Source organism: Sphaerodactylus townsendi, linkage group LG05, assembly GCF_021028975.2.
Source record: "Sphaerodactylus townsendi isolate TG3544 linkage group LG05, MPM_Stown_v2.3, whole genome shotgun sequence".
Lineage (NCBI taxonomy): Eukaryota > Metazoa > Chordata > Lepidosauria > Squamata > Sphaerodactylidae > Sphaerodactylus > Sphaerodactylus townsendi.
The window spans coordinates 129,568,953-129,587,141 of NC_059429.1; the positions used below are offsets into that span (position 1 = coordinate 129,568,953).

The 18,189-nt window shown below is 47.8% G+C and overlaps 1 protein-coding gene across 1 annotated transcript in view; it reads left to right on the top strand.

The window, feature by feature from the left end:
• Window positions 1–17,096, top strand: part of LOC125433414 (DEP domain-containing mTOR-interacting protein-like) — a 36,202-nt gene extending 19,106 nt beyond the window's left edge. The window contains exons 2-8 of the mRNA XM_048497918.1: window positions 2,788–2,911; window positions 5,072–5,250; window positions 7,067–7,252; window positions 8,764–8,904; window positions 9,742–9,812; window positions 13,372–13,476; window positions 16,474–17,096. Of these exons, the coding sequence (XP_048353875.1) occupies window positions 2,788–2,911; window positions 5,072–5,250; window positions 7,067–7,252; window positions 8,764–8,904; window positions 9,742–9,812; window positions 13,372–13,476; window positions 16,474–16,599 (932 nt within the window). The 3' untranslated portion in view covers window positions 16,600–17,096. The remainder of the gene's footprint in view (window positions 1–2,787; window positions 2,912–5,071; window positions 5,251–7,066; window positions 7,253–8,763; window positions 8,905–9,741; window positions 9,813–13,371; window positions 13,477–16,473) is intronic.
• The last annotated feature ends 1,093 nt before the right edge of the window (window positions 17,097–18,189 follow it).

An 18,189-nucleotide genomic window follows, 5' to 3' on the forward strand; every position in this document is an offset into this window, starting at 1 on the left:
CCCCCCCCCCCACCCCCCCCCCCCCCCACCCCCCCCCCCCCCCACCCCCCCCCCCCCCCACCCCCCCCCCCCCCCACCCCCCCCCCCCCCCACCCCCCCCCCCCCCCACCCCCCCCCCCCCCCACCCCCCCCCCCCCCCACCCCCCCCCCCCCCCACCCCCCCCCCCCCCCACCCCCCCCCCCCCCCACCCCCCCCCCCCCCCACCCCCCCCCCCCCCCACCCCCCCCCCCCCCCACCCCCCCCCCCCCCCACCCCCCCCCCCCCCCACCCCCCCCCCCCCCCACCCCCCCCCCCCCCCACCCCCCCCCCCCCCCACCCCCCCCATCTAGACAGTCTATTATGTATTATTTTAAAAAATTTAATAACACTTTAACTTAATTAAAATGTAAAGACAGTCTGCTGTGGATGCCCGAGGTCATTTCTGACGCATGGGGTGATGTCATAGCACAATATTCATGATGTCATAGCACAATAGTCAGACTATATTTATGGGATGGTTTGCCATTGCCTTTTCCAGTCATCTACACTTTAGAAGAAGAGTTGGATTTATATCACACCTTTCTCTCCTGTAAGGAGACTCAAGGTGGCTCACAAGCTCCTTTCCCTTCCTCTCCCCACAACAGACACCTTGTGAGGTAGATGGAACTGAGAGAGTTTTGAGAGAACTGAGACTCAGCGCCAGTTATCTCACAAGGCGTCTCTTGTAGGAAGAGGGAGTTTGTAAGCCACCCTGAGTCTCCTTACAGGAGACAAAGGTGGGGTATAAATCCAAACTCTTCTCTTCTTCAGCTACTGAGGACAGATCCTTAGGTCCTGCAAATAAACTGTGTTCACTGCCACTGAACAAGGCCTTGAGAGGCAGCCTGGCATAGTGGTTAAGAACAAGTGGATTTTTTTCTAGAGAATCTGGGGTTGATTCCTCACTCCTCCACACGAGCGGCAGACTCTTATCTGGAAAACTGGGTTTCCCCTCTCCTCCACATGAAGCCTGCTGGGTGACCTTGGGCTAGTCACAGTTCTCTCTGAACTCTCTCAGCCCCACCTACCTCACAAGCTGTCTGTTGGGGGGGAGAGGAAGAGAAGGAGTTTCTAAGCTACTTTGAGACTCCTTGAGAAAAGCAGGGTATAAATCAGCGGTGGGATTCAGCCGGTTCGCACCACTTTGGCAGAACCGGTTGTTAAAATGCTGCTTGTAAACAAGCAGTTGCTAAATTATTTGAATCCCACCACTGGTGTCAATCTAAACTCTTCTTCTCTTTTTATTAGACAAGTGGGTCAACAGTGGAGCTGTAAACAAGGTTTAAAAAGCAGGAGGGGAGATATAAACTTTAGCACGGTCAGTCTTTTAGCCAAGTGAATAATGTTCACAGGGTTTTTTTAAATTCTGCTTAAACTGTCCAGCAAGGTAAACACTGGGCCATCTGTTGTGGGAAGACGGATCAACTCTGAATTAAATTAAACTCCACTGTGCCGCCACAAAGCGGCTACAGTTAGTTCTGGGTTAATTATTGGCATGTAAATCTGATCTTTCCCCCTCCCTACAGCCTGGAGGGCCATTCCTAAAGAATCCCTGAACCGGTCATTAATTAAAGTAATTAAATAAATAAATAACAGGACACTGACAAAAGACGACCTTTGGCGGTTTATCAAGGACGTCACCAGAGTATGATAAGCCTCTCTAAATTGCGTAGCGCCGGGCACGGTTTCTGCTGTGTGTGTGATTTTCCTTTGTTTTTAGTCCACACGGGACTTTTTTCCCAGGTGGAAGGATAATTGCGCTGTCGCGACTCACGGGCTGAAAGAACTTGCATCTTGGAGCCTGTGCTTAACTCAGGAACAGAGAGTCGAATGGAATGTGTTTGATCTTAATAGTTTTTTCTTCTTCTTACTGATGCGGGCATACCTGCCTTGGAAAAGAGTTCACGCAAATAGGCGAGGCTATGATGAACGGAAAGTAAAACGCAGAGTCCTTTTCCCTCACAAGATTACATTAAGCAAAAACATCAAGTACACGCTATGATAAGAACGGAACAAAACCTGTCTTAATGACATAGAAACTGGAGAGGTTTATGACTAAATTTTTAAAGTCCTCAAAACATGTCACTGTAATTGAAGCTGTTGGGAATAGGTGGGCAGGAATTTATTAATCACGAGCCAACACGAGCAGGTTGCATCTATAAATATAATAAATGCTCTGGGTTCAAAGAAAATTATTGCCTGATACTCGAAAGCAATCAAAAACCTTCCCCTCTAACAGTTATTTGGGGGCATCGTTCTCTGGTTTTCGGTTTCCCCAAGCTGCAAGAGAGGCAAAGAAGGGTGAAAGTGACTCAGTAAATGCTTGCTTGACAGGGATGACATCCCACCAGAACAGTTAGCCCATGTCCCCACCAAATGGGAGCAGTCTGCTTGGCATATTTGTGCACAGTGGTCGACTCAGTCTGCTGTGACTGTCGTTTTGTGATTGTCGCAGGTCCCGTGACAGTTGCGCCCAAACCCTAGATCAGAATTAGAAAGGTGCACACGGGCTCAAAGTGGTAGGGGAACCCTGCCTCGAAACGTTTCTCTGTGTGCCTTTTGGAGCAGAATCTGGAGAGCTGCATCCCTCAGGTTTATTCTGCTAGCATTTGCAACTTTCTTCCAGAGCAATGAGTCTTCCTCTGTGTCATGGGAAGATTCCTTGTTCCAGAAGAAAGAGTGGAACTGATCCATGGGGCCCAGCTCGCAGTTTGTGTGTCCGCCTTGGACGATGCTGATCCCTGCTTGGAACACTTTTTCTTCCCCAGTCTGCGATGAACATTTCGATTACAAGGACACCAAGCTTCTCTACCGCTTCCGCAAGGACGATGGGACCTTCCCCCTCAACAAGGACGTGAAAGTGTTCCTGAGAGGTCAGGGCCTCTATGAGGCGTACGTGAGTCCTTCTGATAAACCTCTTTAAATTGCGTAGTGTCGAGCACGGTTCTTGTTGGCATCACAGTGGGTTGGCTGTGTGGCGTAGTGGTTAAGAGCAGGTGCACTCTAATCTGGGGAACTGGGTGCTTAGAAATGACTATATCTGAGAAGAACCATCCCCTGACAATTTGTTCGTAGGACATGTTCGTAGCATGAAAAATCAGCTTTGGCTGGAGGAGAGTTTTTCATTCGGCAGAAATCAAGTCTTTGTAGGCTTGGCCTGCCCTCTTGTGGCCAAAGCTGTATTCAAGTTGTTTGTGGGGAAAACTACTTTCTAGCCTGGCCGATATGAATTTTCAAGGGATTATCGGGATAGAAAATCATGAGTTTCTGCTACCTCCGAGAAATTTTATTGTACAATTGCTTAGAAAATGAGATATATGATCTAGGGAAGGGATCCCTGTTTCAGTTCTCAACATTCTCAATAATTTATTCGTGGCTTTTAGAATAATTCCCCCCCCCCCCCCCCGTCTTCAGTTTGGGAGATCAGGAAAGAAGCAAACAGTGCATGCAGTGGAGCGGTTAGAAAGTATCAGGCTAGGATCTGGGAGAACTGAGTTCGAATCCCCACTGTGCTGTAATCTGGCCTGTTTTACAGGGATATTTTAACAATTGCAACGTATTGTATGAGCAGTACTTTGAACTCTGAAAACACTATATAAATGCTGGAGTGTGATTTTTATTAAACAGTGGGATTGTAGCTGAAAGGAACAAGCAGTTTTGTGTTTTAAATGTTTGAGCATAATTATCAGTAATCTGCTGTGAACATAGTCGGAAAATGTGACTAGATAAACTAACTTCCTTCCTTCCTTCCTTCCTTCCTTCCTTCCTTCCTTCCTTCCTTCCTTCCTTCCTTCCTTCCTTCCTTCCTTCCTTCCTTCCTTCCTTCCTTCCTTCCTTCCTTCCTTCCTTCCTTCCTTCCTTCCCTTCCTTCCTTCCTCTCCTCTTCCTTCCTTCCTTCCTTCCTTCCTTCCTTCCTTCCTTCCTTCCTTCCTTCCTTCCTTCCTTCCTTCCTTCCTTCCTTCCTTCCTTCCTTCCTTCCTTCCTTCCTTCCTTTCTTCCTTCCTTCCTTCCTTCCTTCCCGAAGGCCCCTTCTGCACATGCAGAATAATGCACTTTCAATCCACTTTCATTGTACTTTGCAATTGTGCGGAATAGCAAAATCCACTTGCAGTTGTGAAAGTGGATTGAAAGTGCGTTATTCTGCATGTGCGGAAGGGGCTTAAGACATCGTTGCCTATATAATTGTTGTATGTTTATATCTGCGTTTTTCTTTTGCATCATTTATTATGTTAGGAAATGTACATACCTATGTCTTATCATCTCCTCTCAAGTGTTTTGACCTTTCAATTGGCATTCCCACACTTATCCAAGCTGATCGTATTTGCCTTTAAGGGGTTAGAAACTTGACATTATTTTTTAAAAAGAGTGAAAGGGGAGATACTCAGGATAATAAATTCTGTGTTTTGAGCAACGTAGCTGCATATTAAAAATAATTATATGGTACAGCATTCTTGGGATTGTGTCATTTTGACATTCATACGGGCTGCCTGATTGCCCCATTTAAAAACAAAACAAAACTCTTCTATCTTAAGAACTAGCACGCCAAGAAAAAAACAGTCTAGCCTGTCATGTTACTTCCTGAACTGCTTGCTTTTAGAAATATTGTCTAAAATAATACAGTAAACCTCTACAAATGCACACTCACCCCTTGCAATGGTAAAGCAGCAGTTGCGTAGGAGGTTAAGAGCTTGTGTATCTAATCTGGAGGAACTGGGTTTGATTCCCAGCTCTGCCGCCTGAGCTGTGGAGGCTTATCTGGGGAATTCAGATTAGCCTGTACATTCCCACACACGCCAGCTGGGTGACCTTGGGCTAGTCACAGCTTCTCGGGGCTCTCTCAGCCCCACCAACCTCACAGGGTGTTTATTGTGAGGGTGGAAGGGCAAGGAGATTGTAAGCCCCTTTGAGTCTCCTGCAGGAGAGAAAGGGGGGGATATAAATCCAAACTCCTCTTCTTCTCTTCTTCTCAAGTCCAAAGAGGTCTGTATCACACATCTTGCATATCAGCTGTGACCAATGTCAATTGTTTATCTTGCCTTTCCTCGACATCAGGCTTATCGGTGCGGAAGAGTCGATCCTGAAAGTCAGAGAAGATAACTCGGTGAAGTACCAAAGAACCTTTCTGGGCTGCGAAATGATTGACTGGCTGATCCAGGAAGGAGAGACGGCAAACCGCAAGGAGGCGGTTGAGCTTTGCCAAACCTTGCTTGAACATGGGATTATCCAACATGGTAGGTGGAGGGGAACCCTGAAAAGGGATGGACAAGTGAGTTCTTAGCTGCGGATGTAACCTTAGCTTATGGGTTTTGTGGGGCAGAACTTGGAAGGAGTTTGCAACAACTAAATTTTAAACAAAGCTGTTCACTTTTCCTAAGATAGAACACTTATCAAAACATTCACATTTAACATAACAATTCAAGGTCCTGTTTAAGTAGGGGGAATGACCAGGATCGTCTCCGCTTTACATGGCCCGGGACCGTCCCGCTCTTTTAAATCAAATTTGTCCCGCGTCCCGCTGGTTCACTCAAATTTTCCGGATTTTTGGGAGAGCTGCCGCGACCTGCCTTCTGGGGCGCAGAGGCAATGCGTAGCAGCAACCTCCCGCAGCTGGCCGTCATGAGGCCTTGCAGACTGCTCCTCTGGGGCTTGCCCTTTGCCGCTCTGTGACAGGGCGGGAAACGGCAAGCCCCAGAAGGCCGTGTGCTCCTGCGGCTGCACGTGCGCCGCCGCCTCCCCGTCCCGGATTACAAAGGTGACCATCTGGTCACCTTATGTTTAAGGTTCATTTCAAGTCCTTCTAATTACAGTCTGATAATGCCGAGTCCGTTTCTTCCTGCTCATGAAGACTCCAGAGGCTTGGTGTACTGGATTTGAGATGATGGAGGTCCCCAAAAGAATTCTCACCAATTACACACACACAAAGCCCTGAAACAATAAATTCTAACATGTACAATATAGCAAAGAAATAAACATCGCCCTCCCCACTAGTTCCCAACAACATTGCAGTTACCTTAAACAAGGTGTTAAGAGCTTATAATAATTTCTCCTGGTGCCAGCCTGGTACCCTGTTTCCCCGAATATAAGACATCCCCAGAAAATAAGACGTAGTAGAGGTTTTGCTGAAGTGTGAAATATAAGGCATCCCCCGAAAGTAAGACGTAGCAAGGTTTTTGTTTGGAAGCATGCCCGACGAACAGAACACAGAAAAATAAGACATCCCCTGAAAGTAAGACATAGCGCATCTTTGGGAGCAAAAATTAATATAAGACACTGTCTTATTTTCGGGGAAATACGGTAGCCTTGCTGCCTCCAACTTCATGAGTTCTGCAGCCTTCTGCTTCTTCAGTCTCCACCCCTTTCTGGGTCATCCCATTTTGAACATGGAGAACACCTACTGGCAATCCTCTGAAGAAAGCAGGAAGCGGTGGCTGATTTATGCTGACTTGCAAAGGTCCCAGATGCCCAGGAAAGCAAATGAACCAGCCAAGTAGGATCAAGAAATCAGCTTACCTAAGAGCAGAGAGATTGCAGGAGATTGTAGCCAGTCTGGACGATCTTTTTGCAGCAGCTGAGTACATGATAGTAAGGTGACCAGATGGTCACCTTTGTGAACCGGGATGGGGGGGGGGTAGGCGGCTGCGTGCAGCCGCAGGAGCGCGCTGCCTTCTGGGGCTTGCCATTTCCCGCCCTGTGACAGGGTGGGAAACGGCAAGCCCCAGAAGGCCATGCTCCTGAGGCCGCTCGCGCGGGAGGCTGCCGCACTGCCTTGCGCCTGAGAAGGCAGTGCGGCAGCCTCCCAAAAATCGGGACAATTTAAATGGGACGCAGGACAAATTGAAAGCGGGACTGTCCCGCCAAAAGCGGGACGTCTGGTCAGCCTGATGATAGACAGTTTCATTGGCTACATTGCACAGTCTTCACTTTGCACTTTGCATCAACTGAGGATGTTTTGATTCTGGCCTTGATCCTAATGGCCTGCTCTCGAGCTGCTACAATCAGTGATTCGGTTTCCATTGTTATTGTTATTACTCTCCGTTCCCCGCTCAGTCACCAACTGGCATCATTTCCACGACGGGAACCTCCTTTATCAGTTCCGCATCAACTTCCGCCGGAGAAGGCGTCTCACGGAGCTACTGAGCGAGAACGCGCCCCGGGCTCTTTCGGACAGTCCTGACAGCCCTTTCTGCCTCCGCAAGCTGAACCCGGAACAGAGTGGTTCGAGCTTCCTATCAGGTAATTGTGGGGGGGAGGGGCAGGGGCGTAGCTAGGGGAAATGGAGGCCGGTGCAAAATCGGAGTTTTGCTGCCCCCCCAGTTCGTTTGTGTTTTTTGTATTTTTAGTGTTTTTTCAGCTTTTGACCTGCAGGGGGCGCAGTTTTTAGACTAGCAGCATCGAAATTTCTTTAGGAGGCTTTCCTGATGATACCACCAAGGTTTGATGAAGTTTGGTTCAGGGGGTCCAAAGTTATGGACCCTCAAAAGGGTAGCCCCATCTACTATTAGCTCCCATTAGAAACAATGGGAGATGGGGCACCCCCTTTGGGGGTCCATAACTTTGGACCCCCAAAACCCCAAAACCAAACTTCAGTAAACCTGGCTGGTATCAGCAGGAGACTATCCTGATGATACCACCTAAGTTTAGTGAAGTTAGGTTCAGGGGGTCCAAAGTTATGGACCCTCAAATGGTAGCCCCATCTCATATTAGCTCCCATTGGAAACAATGGGGGATGGGGCACCTTATTTGCTGCCAACCAGCATTGGTATTTAGGGGTACAACTGTTCCTGAACATGGCATCTCCCTTTACTCATCATAGCTAATAGCAACTGATGGACCTTTATGACGGACCCTTAGCAGACCAGGTGCTCGGGAGCAGCAGCAGCGGCAGAAGGCCATTGCTTTCACCTCCTGCAGGTGAGCTCCAAAGGCACCTGGTGGGCCACTGCGAGTAGCAGAGAGCTGAACTAGATGGACTCTGGTCTGATCCAGCAGACTCTTTCTTAGGTTCTTAGGTTCTTCTGATGAATATTTCTAACTGCCTTGTTAAACCAACCTGTGGTCAGCCCTGACTTGTATGGCCCAGGCTAGCCTGATCTTGTCAGATCTCAGAAGCTAAGCGGGGCCCGATTTATATCCCAGCTTTCTCTCCTGTAAGGAAACTCAAAGTGGCATACTAACTCCTTTCCCTTCCTCTCCCTACAACAGACACTTTGTGAGGTCGGTGAGGCTGAGAGAGTTCCAAAGAACTGTGACTAGCCCAAAGTCACCCAGCTGGAATGTAGGAATGTAGGAGCGTGGGAACACATCTGGTTCGCCAGATAAGCCTCTGCCACTCAGATGGAGGAGTGGGGAATCAAACCCGGTTCTCCAGATTAGAATCCACCTGCTCTCAACCACTACACTACGCCGGCTCTCAGATTGTGTCAATATCTGTGGGAAGGAACCAACAGATATAGGCAGGGGTGTTATACCCTCCTACTTGTAAATTCTCCCGCTCCTGCCTTATCCCCTCTTTACACTGGTGAAGGCAGTTCTACTCGAAAACAAAATGCAGTGAAAACATTCCATGCAAGTTTAAAACGTTTACTCCCTCACACAAATGAATAACCTCATCGAGTGAAACTCGGGCTTCAGAGAAAAGGGAAAATACAGCTCCCCAAAAAACAAATTTTGCCCAAAGGAGCTAAAATGGTGGGGAGCCTGTCTTGACTGTTTGTTTTTGCTCCACTCTTGTTCGTCTCTCTTAGTGCAACCCAATAAGGAAATCAAGATGGTCTCAGCCGTTCGAAGGAGCAGCGTCACCTCACTTGCTGGAGGGGCCAATTCGTATTTCAATCCCTCCCCAAGTTTTGGGCTTCCGCCCACTGCTGAATGCAACCCCAAATCTGGTGAGGATTCCTTTTTCCTACTTACCTTTTTTTTCCCAGTGAAATTGGAAGTACAACTAACGCTAGCTAGGAGTCATGTGCTACTGTAACAGCGGTCGTATAAAAGAGAATTTGTTTGTTCCTAGTCGGAAAGAGACCAAAAATCATCCACTCTGTGTTCCTGGGAGCCAGTTCTACAAATAAAAAAAGGGGAAAGAAGGCCGATTTTTGGTCTCTTCAAAAAAAGATCAAGGCACTGAAGAAGATTCTTTGAATCAGAGAAAATGACCGGGATTCTGTCTGCTTATGATCATTATGCCTGAACAAATTGTGCTCCAATGGCCTTATTAACTATGCTCAGTGGTGGGATCCAAAAATTTTAGTAACAGGTTCCCATGGTGGTGGGATTCAAACTGTGGCGTAGCACCAATGGGGCAGGGCGGGGCACAATGGAGATTCCAGGGGCAGGGCATTCCTGGGCGGGGCTGTGGCAAGGACGCAGCCGCTGCGCCGGTCCTTGGGCGGGAAACGGATGCACACAGGTGCAGGCTGCCACGCACGCCGTGCACCTCCTGCTAGACTGCTTTAAGTTCTGTGTGCTACTGCTGAGAGGAGGGGCGTAACTAAGGCAAAAATCACGTGGCAAAATCACCAATTAGTAACCCCCTCTCGGCGCACACAAATAATTAGTAACCTACTCTTGGGAACCTGCTGGATCCTACCTCTGATGCTTATTGACCTTTGATGTTTAATGGCTAGTAGGTGGGGCCAGCACAAAATGGCTACTGCATCCTTACTATTAGTCACACGGTTGCCAATGATGGCCATTTCTTTCTTTTTGTTTCTTCTTGGTACCAGTGTTAAAGAGGTCTGTCACAAATGAGGAACTCCTGAGCCCTGGGGCACCATATATCAAGAAAACACTCACGGTGAGTCAGGAGAGCCAATGGCGCAGAATGGGAAACTGCAGTACTGCAATAAAGCTCTGCACACTACCTGAACTCGTGCAGCAGCAGTGGCGTAGTGGCTAAGAGCAGTGGCTAAGAGCAGGTGCACTCTGATCTGGAGGAACCGGGTTTGATTCCCAGCTCTGCCGCTTGAGTTGTGGAGGCTTATCTGGGGAATTCAGATTAGCCTGTGCACTCCAACACATGTCAGCTGGGTGACCTTGGGCTAGTCACAGTTCTTCTAAGCTCTCTCAGCCCCACCTACCTCACAGGGTGTTTGTTGTGAGGGGGGAAGGGCAAGGAGATTGTCAGCCCCTTTGAGTCTCCTGCAGGAGAGAAAGGGGGGATATAAATCCAAACTCTTCTTCTTCTTCTTGATCCTGACAGCAGTTGGTTTCAGGTAGCTGGCTCTAGGTTGACTCACAATCAGTACTTCTGACTTGAAACTCTACATGACTGAGGTACTGATGGAAAATGGCACACTATTGTATACATTTTGAATGAACAATGGTTCCGTATTGAAGACCTGGGTTTAAATGGTGCTAAGCTTTCCAATACTTACCTCAGTCATTTATAAGGCACTTTTAAAATCAATATTGTAAGATTTGGTCAGATTGTAATATTTTACAACGTTATTTTTGACCACTGAAGAAGGCCAATGGGCCAAAACTCGGTTGGGTCTAAAAGTGTTTCATAAGACTTTATGTGTTATCAGGTTGTGATTTTCATTGATGTAAGTTTGGAAGCCTAATTAGGGCCCTTTATTATGATATTTATTTATTTTATTTATTTATTATTAATTTTATATACCGCCCTCCCCCTGAGGGCTCAGGGCGGTTCACAACAGGTTAAAACATACATTAAAACATAATTTAAATACCAACTACATAAAAACAGAACCCATTAAAAAATGTGGATGGCGTCTGGCTACTCCCCTCCCCCCCTTGTGCCCACGGGAGGCCAGATGACACGGTAGATGTATTTTTAACCAGGCTGGCCAAACGCCTGGCGGAACAGGTCCGTCTTGCAGGCCCTGCGGAAACTCTGTAAGTCCCGCAGGGCCCTGATCTCCCTCGGGAGCCTGTTCCACCAGGTAGGGGCCAGGGCTGAAAAGGCCCTGCCCCTCGTCGAGGCCAGCCTGATCATTTTTGATTTTAGTTTAAATAAACACATTTGCATTTTTGCTACATAGCAGTTCCCATTTTAAAAGGCCCAATTCCATCTTAACCTTTTGGCTCTTTCCTCTGGTATTGAGGTTAAGTCTTTGACATTTTTTTCTGTTGGCTTCCTGGGTTGACTCAATCTTCCATCTTTCCAAGATTGGTACCCAGCTTGCTGGGGGTAAAGCGTAGACAACTGAGGAAGGGAATGGCAAACTACCACATAGGCATATTTATTTATTTATTTATTTATTTATTTATTTATTTATTTATTTATTTATTTATTTATTTATTTATTTATTTATTTATTTATTTCAATTTATATACCGCCCGATCCCCGGGGGGCTCCAGGCGGTGAACAACAGGAGCAATCATACAAATATAAATACATAGGCTCCATCCCATAAAATAGCTTAAAACTCATAAAAACAGCGAGTAACCATAATACATAATAAATAAATAGGAGGCGCTCTGGGCCCCAATTTAAAACCTACACTCCCTGAGGTGGGGGCCAGTGGAGGCTCCCTCTACATGAGGGGACCCTGATGTAACTGCCCCAGGCACAGAGAGCAGTGAGGGGGGCACCCCATATTAGCAGCTGGACACTCCAGCAAAGGCCCGGTGGAACAACACGGTCTTACAGGCCCCTGGCGGAACTCACCCAAGGTCCACTTAAGGCGAGGGTCTCGGACAGCTGGGAGGAAGCGGTGTCTCCACCAGGCCGGGGCCAGTGCCGTGAAAGGAAGCCCTGGGCCCGCTGTGGAGGCCAGCCGCATCATAGAGGGGCCAGGGACCAACCAGCAGATTGGCCTCTGCAGAACGCAGAGGCCGAATTGGGACATATGGGGTGATACGGTCCCGAAGGTACGAGGGCCCCAGGCCGCGCAAAGCCTTAAAGGTCAGAACCCACACCTTGAAGATGATTCGGAATTCAACCGAAGCCAACAATGCAGCTGCGCGCGAAGCACAGGCTGGATGTGTTCTCTGAAGAGAAGCTTCCCTGTGAGCAGGCTAAGGGAACAAGGCCGCATGTTGGACCAGTTTTAACTTCCGAATCAAACGCAAGGGAAGGCCGGCGTAGCCTGTCTAGTAGATGTTGTGATGTGCTATCACCCCCTGGATGAGTCATGATCAGGTGTTTGCGCAGCCGACTACCTGTACAAGTGAGCCAAGCCTCATAACATTCCATGCCCAACAAAAATGTCCTCTGCATTAGTCAGGATCTTCACCTAGGAGTCGCATTCCTCGCGACTTAAGGGCGTTATCGACCTAAGTTCGAGCTGCGTTCGACCTAAGTGCTCCGCACAGCCACTGGGATCAACGTGGTTTTGTACCAGCTTCGCTCCGTGTAATGGTCCAATTTCCGACTCCAGTTGGGAACTACTACTTTTCAGGGAACCACGCTCGAACTCAGCTCGATTCCAGTAAAGTGCGGAATCTCTGGTGCCAGGAGTCCCCCATTCAGCCAATCACAGCTGAATGTTTTGGGCATGCGTACAGCTAGCCAATCAAAAAACGCCACCTTCGTCCCTCCATTCCTGTGGCAGTTTTTTTTATAATGTGTGTGGGGATAGACGGAACATGGCCGTAGAACAGTAGCCAATCGGAACAGAGGGGCGAAGAGGCACAGGATGATTCCGTCCTCCGAGCTGGGATCAAGCTGGTTGCAGTGGGGAACAACAATGGCTTCCACCTAGGTCAGTACCCTTCTCAGGGAACTGGGTCGAACCTATTTTACTCGTGTGCAGAATCGCCCCTAGAGTACTGTGTTCAGTTCTGGACACCGTAATTTAAGAAGGATATTGACAAGCTGGAATGGGGCCAGAGGAGGGTAACCAAAATGGTAAAAGGTCCAGAATCCATGCCCTACGAAGAGAGACTTAAGGAGCTGGGTATGTTTAGTTTGATGAAGAAAAGGTTAAGAGGTGACATGAAAGCTATGTTTAAATATTTGAAGGGATGTCTTGTCGAAGAGGGAGCAAGCTTGTTTTCTGCTGCCTCAGTGACTGGGACACGGACTAAAGGATTCAAAGCGCCTAACCTAAACATTAGGAAGAACTTTCTGACTGTCAGGGTGGAATTCACTGGTGGAGTGATGGAGTCTCCTTTTTTGGAGGTTTTTAAACAGAGGCTGGTTGATCATATGTTGGGAGTGCTTTGATTGTGTGTTCCTGCATGGCAGGGGGTTGGTCTTGATGGCCCTTGTGGTCTCTTCCAACTCTATGATTCTGTGATTGCCTTTCCCTCTTTGTTACAAAACGCCTGATTTCTTGGGATCTTGGCTTTGTGATGGGACTTTTAACTTTGCTTTGGTCCAAAGGAGCAGCTGTGCAAACTGGCTGTGAACATTCTGGCATTCTCCTCCACTCTTTTGCACACAGATTGTGGGAGATGCGGTTGGTTGGGGATTCGTGGTCCGGGGAGGTCAACCGTGCCACATCCAAGCTGTGGATCCAGGTGGACCGGCTGCTGCCGCCGGCATGAAGGTACCGTTCTTAACTTGAGGTTCATAGCCACGATAACCCTTGCATAAACAGATAACACCATTGGCCATTACAGAACTGTTGGCCAGTCTCCCAAAAACAATTGTAAATGTGGATTGAAAGTGCATTATTCTGCGTGTGCGGAAGGGACCTGAGCTGCATTCTGGCAGAACTTGCAAGAAGTTGAGATCCAGCCAGAAGTCTTTATTGCCATTATAAATTACAATATTACAATATTAAAAATGAAAAAAGGAACTGGGGTGCTGTGTGGTTTCCGGGCTGTATGGCCGTGTTCTAGCAGGCCGTGTTCGTCAGGAGAGAATGCTGCTAGAACACAGCCATACAGCCTGGAAACCACACAGCACCCCAGTGATTCCAGCCATGAAAGCCTTCGAAAAAAGGAACGTTTATCTGTTTACTGAACCCATTAAAATACATTAAAATATGCATTAAATGTCTACATACAGACCCTGTAAACAGAACAAAAAGAGTGCTAAATTAACGATGACTGTTGTGTGGAGAATAATTACGCTTAGCCAGGTAATGCTTCAGAAAGCTCGCAACATTTTCACAGATAAGAACCATTGAGTAGAAAGTTCATAACAGATGATGACATGTCAATATTTAACCTCTCTATCAAGGGATGAATATACACGGAGCGTGGAAGATCGCATATAGAACACTCTAAAAGTACATGTTAGACAGTCTCGACAACAGCCATTTTACACTGGCAAAGCTCATAGGGCCGTGGTGGCGAACCTTTGGCACTCCAGATGTTATGGACTACAATTCCCATCAGCCCCTGCCAGCATGGCCAATTGGTCATGCTGGCAAGGGCTGATGGGAATTGTAGTCCATAACATCTGGAGTGCCAAAAGTTCACCACCACTGTCATAGGGGGATATTATTGTATCTGCCAAATGTCATAGCATTAGGCAAGGCATTGAAACGAGCTAATGAGCATGCTCTGCGTTGTTTGGGATCGCTCAAGATATACAAATAGTTGGCACAATAATCTGACCGGTCAATTCCCAAGGACTGAGGAGAGCAACTTTCCCCCCTCTCCTGCATCATTCTCTGTTTCTCTTGTTCGATTAATGCAGATTTGATTTCAATAGATTCTGGTGGCAGAAGCTGAGATCTTCTCTCTATCTATTGTCAAACCAGAATCAACTAGCTGTTGTGGATTTTCCGATCCGTGTGGCCGTGACCTGGTAGTTTTTGCTCCTAACATTTCACATGCATCTATGGCTGGAATTTTCAGAGGCCCACGAAGCTGCCTGCCAGTAGATGTGGGTGAGCCATTGGGAGCCAAAACTGCCAGACCACGACCGTACTGCCCGGAAAACCCACAACAGCCAACTCCTCAGTGTCCTTCGCCAATGGTCGAATCCCCACTACCGTCTTAGCCAGGTTTCAGAACACAAACTAACCAGGTTTGAGGGACGACCTCCCCATGGCTTGCGTGGCAGATTCCATTTCTGGTGCTCATTCTCCCCGTTAATCTGCGTTCCGGCAGGACCTGGTTGCAAGTGGCACAGACCCCATTGACACGGTTCAGAGCTGATCCGAGGGGAGGGATGAGGGTTGAAACCCTGACTCGTTTCCCGCCCTGGAGTGTGACGCAGAATTCGGGCAACCAATCAGCGCTGTGATGCACACGCAGCCTTTCCTTGGTTTCATTTCCGCTTTTGCGATTGGCCAGCAGAAGGGGATGCAGACATTAAACAGTCAAATGCATAACTTTGAATCGTTCATGGTTTACACAGGTAACGATTAACTGTTAAACAGTTAAACGTTAAACTTTTACACGCTGGTTTTTTTTTTTATCACACCCCTACAATGTACATTTCTGCAGTGGGAAAAGGTCCCGCCCCATCAAGGCACGCCAGCCAATCAGGGGAGACCGGCAAAGCGAGCTCGCCTGGTAGTGGGGATTGCTAAGAGTTCTGCAACTGGGTGTGTCTGCTGTGTGCTCGCTGCGGTGGGGAGGGAGAAACTCTGATGAAGAGGACACGGTTTCACCACGAACAGGTTTGGATCTGCGTGCAAATTTCAAGTGGGGATTCGACCAATGAATCCTGGTGGAGTTGTGATTTTGAACCCGTTTTGGAAGGGGTGTGAGCGTGTCATTGGAACCCTTCCGGACCTCGAATGCTCGCAGGGTTACACAGGTGATTTGTAGCACCTGCAGAACCGATGGTGTTTGCCGGGAGCGGCTCGGCTCAACAGGCAAATGCTCTCGGTGTCTGCTCAAGCGTCAAAGGTGAGGAATGCCACCTGTGGCCGCTGAACCAAAACTAAACAGCTTTCGCTTTCTCCAGCTGACTGATCGGCCCTCTAGGAAGGAAGGGAAGTTGATGGCTTTGCCGCTCAAAGGCTTTTTGGAACAGAGAGAAATAGAGGCCCGCCTTCACGCAGATGTGGTGCGTTAGCCTCTTTTCAGTCCCTCGCAGGAATCTTTGAAACTGTGGACGTTTTAAGAGGTTCTTTCAAGGATTAAGATGGTTATTATTTAATTTGTTGATATCCCTCCAGTCTCCCCAATGGGGACGTGAGATGGCTTGCATCGCTCTCCTCTCCTCCGTTTACAATCACGACAACCTTGTGGGGTAGGCCAGTCTGAGAGGGGGTGATTGGTCCAAGGTCACTTAACGAGCTTTCATGGCACAAATGTGGATTCGAATCTGGGTCTTCCGGATATCATTTCCACACTACCCTACTCGGCTTTGCATTTCTACTGGCTGGATCAAAACAACTCTCAAGATCAGGGGCCTGCAACCTGCGGCTCGCCAGTTGTTCGTGGACTACAAATCCCGTCAGCCAATTGGCCATGCTGGCAGGGGCTGATGGGAATTGTAGTCCATGAACATCTGGAGAGCCGCAGGTTGCAGACCCCTGCTCTAGATCAAGGGTCTCCAACTTTTGCCTTAAGAGATCGCTTCAGTTGAGATTTGGTGGAATTCAAGGAGTAATTTTTCCTCCTTTCTCTCCCTTTAGGTATGCCAGTTTGTGTATTCTGTGAATGGGATATATGTTTTACATTTGGATTACCAGACCATCAGTAGTCTCATCATGACTGGCCCACGGACTCTGGTGATGGAGATTATGGAGGCCGTTGAATGACTGAGGAACCTCCCCCCCCACACACACACACATTCTCATATTTTCCCCCCTGAACCCCCCCCCCCATTATTTGTCCTAGATCAGACATCCGTTTCGTTCACTGTGGAGCAGCCATTTTGCAAAGTATTTCTTCTGAAGCCAGTGGTCTGCCACCATAACACTGGTTTAATTCTCTCACTCCTCTTTCCCTGTATATTTTTTTTCTTATCCCTCTTTTCCCCTGCATGTTGGCTTCCTGTGTGTGATTGGCTCCACCTCCTGCGGCAGCCATTTTGTGGCTGGTTCTGCCTCCCGTGCTGGCCATTTTGTGGTTATGCCCCCACCAATCGGAATTCCAGATGTGACCTCAGGCTCAGAAAGATTGAGGACCCCTGCTTGAATGTGAAGCATTGTCCTCTACTAGTTTCATTTCTGTTTTGTTCTCTCAAATTTGTGTGTGTCCCCACCTCCCACAAACTCTGTGTTCTTATAGGCCCCTTCTGCACTTGCAAAATAACGCACTTTCAATCCACTTTCACAATTGTTTTCAAGTGGATTTTGCTATCCTGCATAGTAAAATCCAGCTGCAAAGTGCATTGAAAGTGGGTTAAAAGCAGTAGTGGGATCCAAACATTTTAGTAACAGGTTCCCATGGTGGTGGGTTTCAAATAGTGGCATAGCGCCAATGCGGCTGGGCGGCTGGGCGGGGCACGACAGAGGCGTGGCCGGGCATTCCGGGGGTGGGGCATTAATAATTTATCTGTTACTGTAAAAAACAGTTCCTAATTTCCAGCTGGTATCTTTCTGTCCATAATTTAAACTCATTATAGCAAGTCCTATCGTCTACTGCCAACAGAAACAACTACTTCTCCTCTAATTGACTGCCTGTCAAATACTTAATACTTTCAAATACTTAATTTTGTTTCTAGAAATCCAAAGAAGGATACTTTCCTTAAACAAGGAACTTTACCATATTACTAAAACATGTTTTTAAAACAGCCCAACAGGGAGAATTATCCCGTTTTCTGCCTTTGCTAACCAGCCAAATAGGAAACAACAGGACTTTATGATTTTTGGACCTAATGGAATTTCTAACGGAAAAGCAGACCCAATTAGTAACCCCCTCTCGGCACACACAAATAATTAGTAACCCACTCTCGGGAACTGGTGCGAACCTGCTGGATCCCACCTCTGGTTAAAAGTGCATTATTCTGCATGTGCGGAAGGTGCCAAGCAGGGTGATTTCACTTTGCCCCCACGGAATCCAGGTTTCCCACAAATGCAAAAGCGGAAGGCTTTGAATTAGCCAGATCTGCCCTTTGGCAAAATATCTCATTCGCTGGATACTAGACTGTTGTTTTTCTTCATCCATCTCATTCTACTCAATGCTTTACTGTGGCCAGACTCTTCTGCTACATTTTCTTTTTTAGAATTATGGCTGCTTGCTGCACTTATGAATAGAAAATTCCAGCCTGCATCATAACCTCTGAGCTTGTGACCCTTCCCAGCGGTTCAGAGTTCGGGTTCTGCCGAATTGCCATGAAGGGGCTTTTCAGAAACTTGAAAGAAGCACTTGTTGAGATGCATACCAGAAGATCGTTGGCTGGCTGA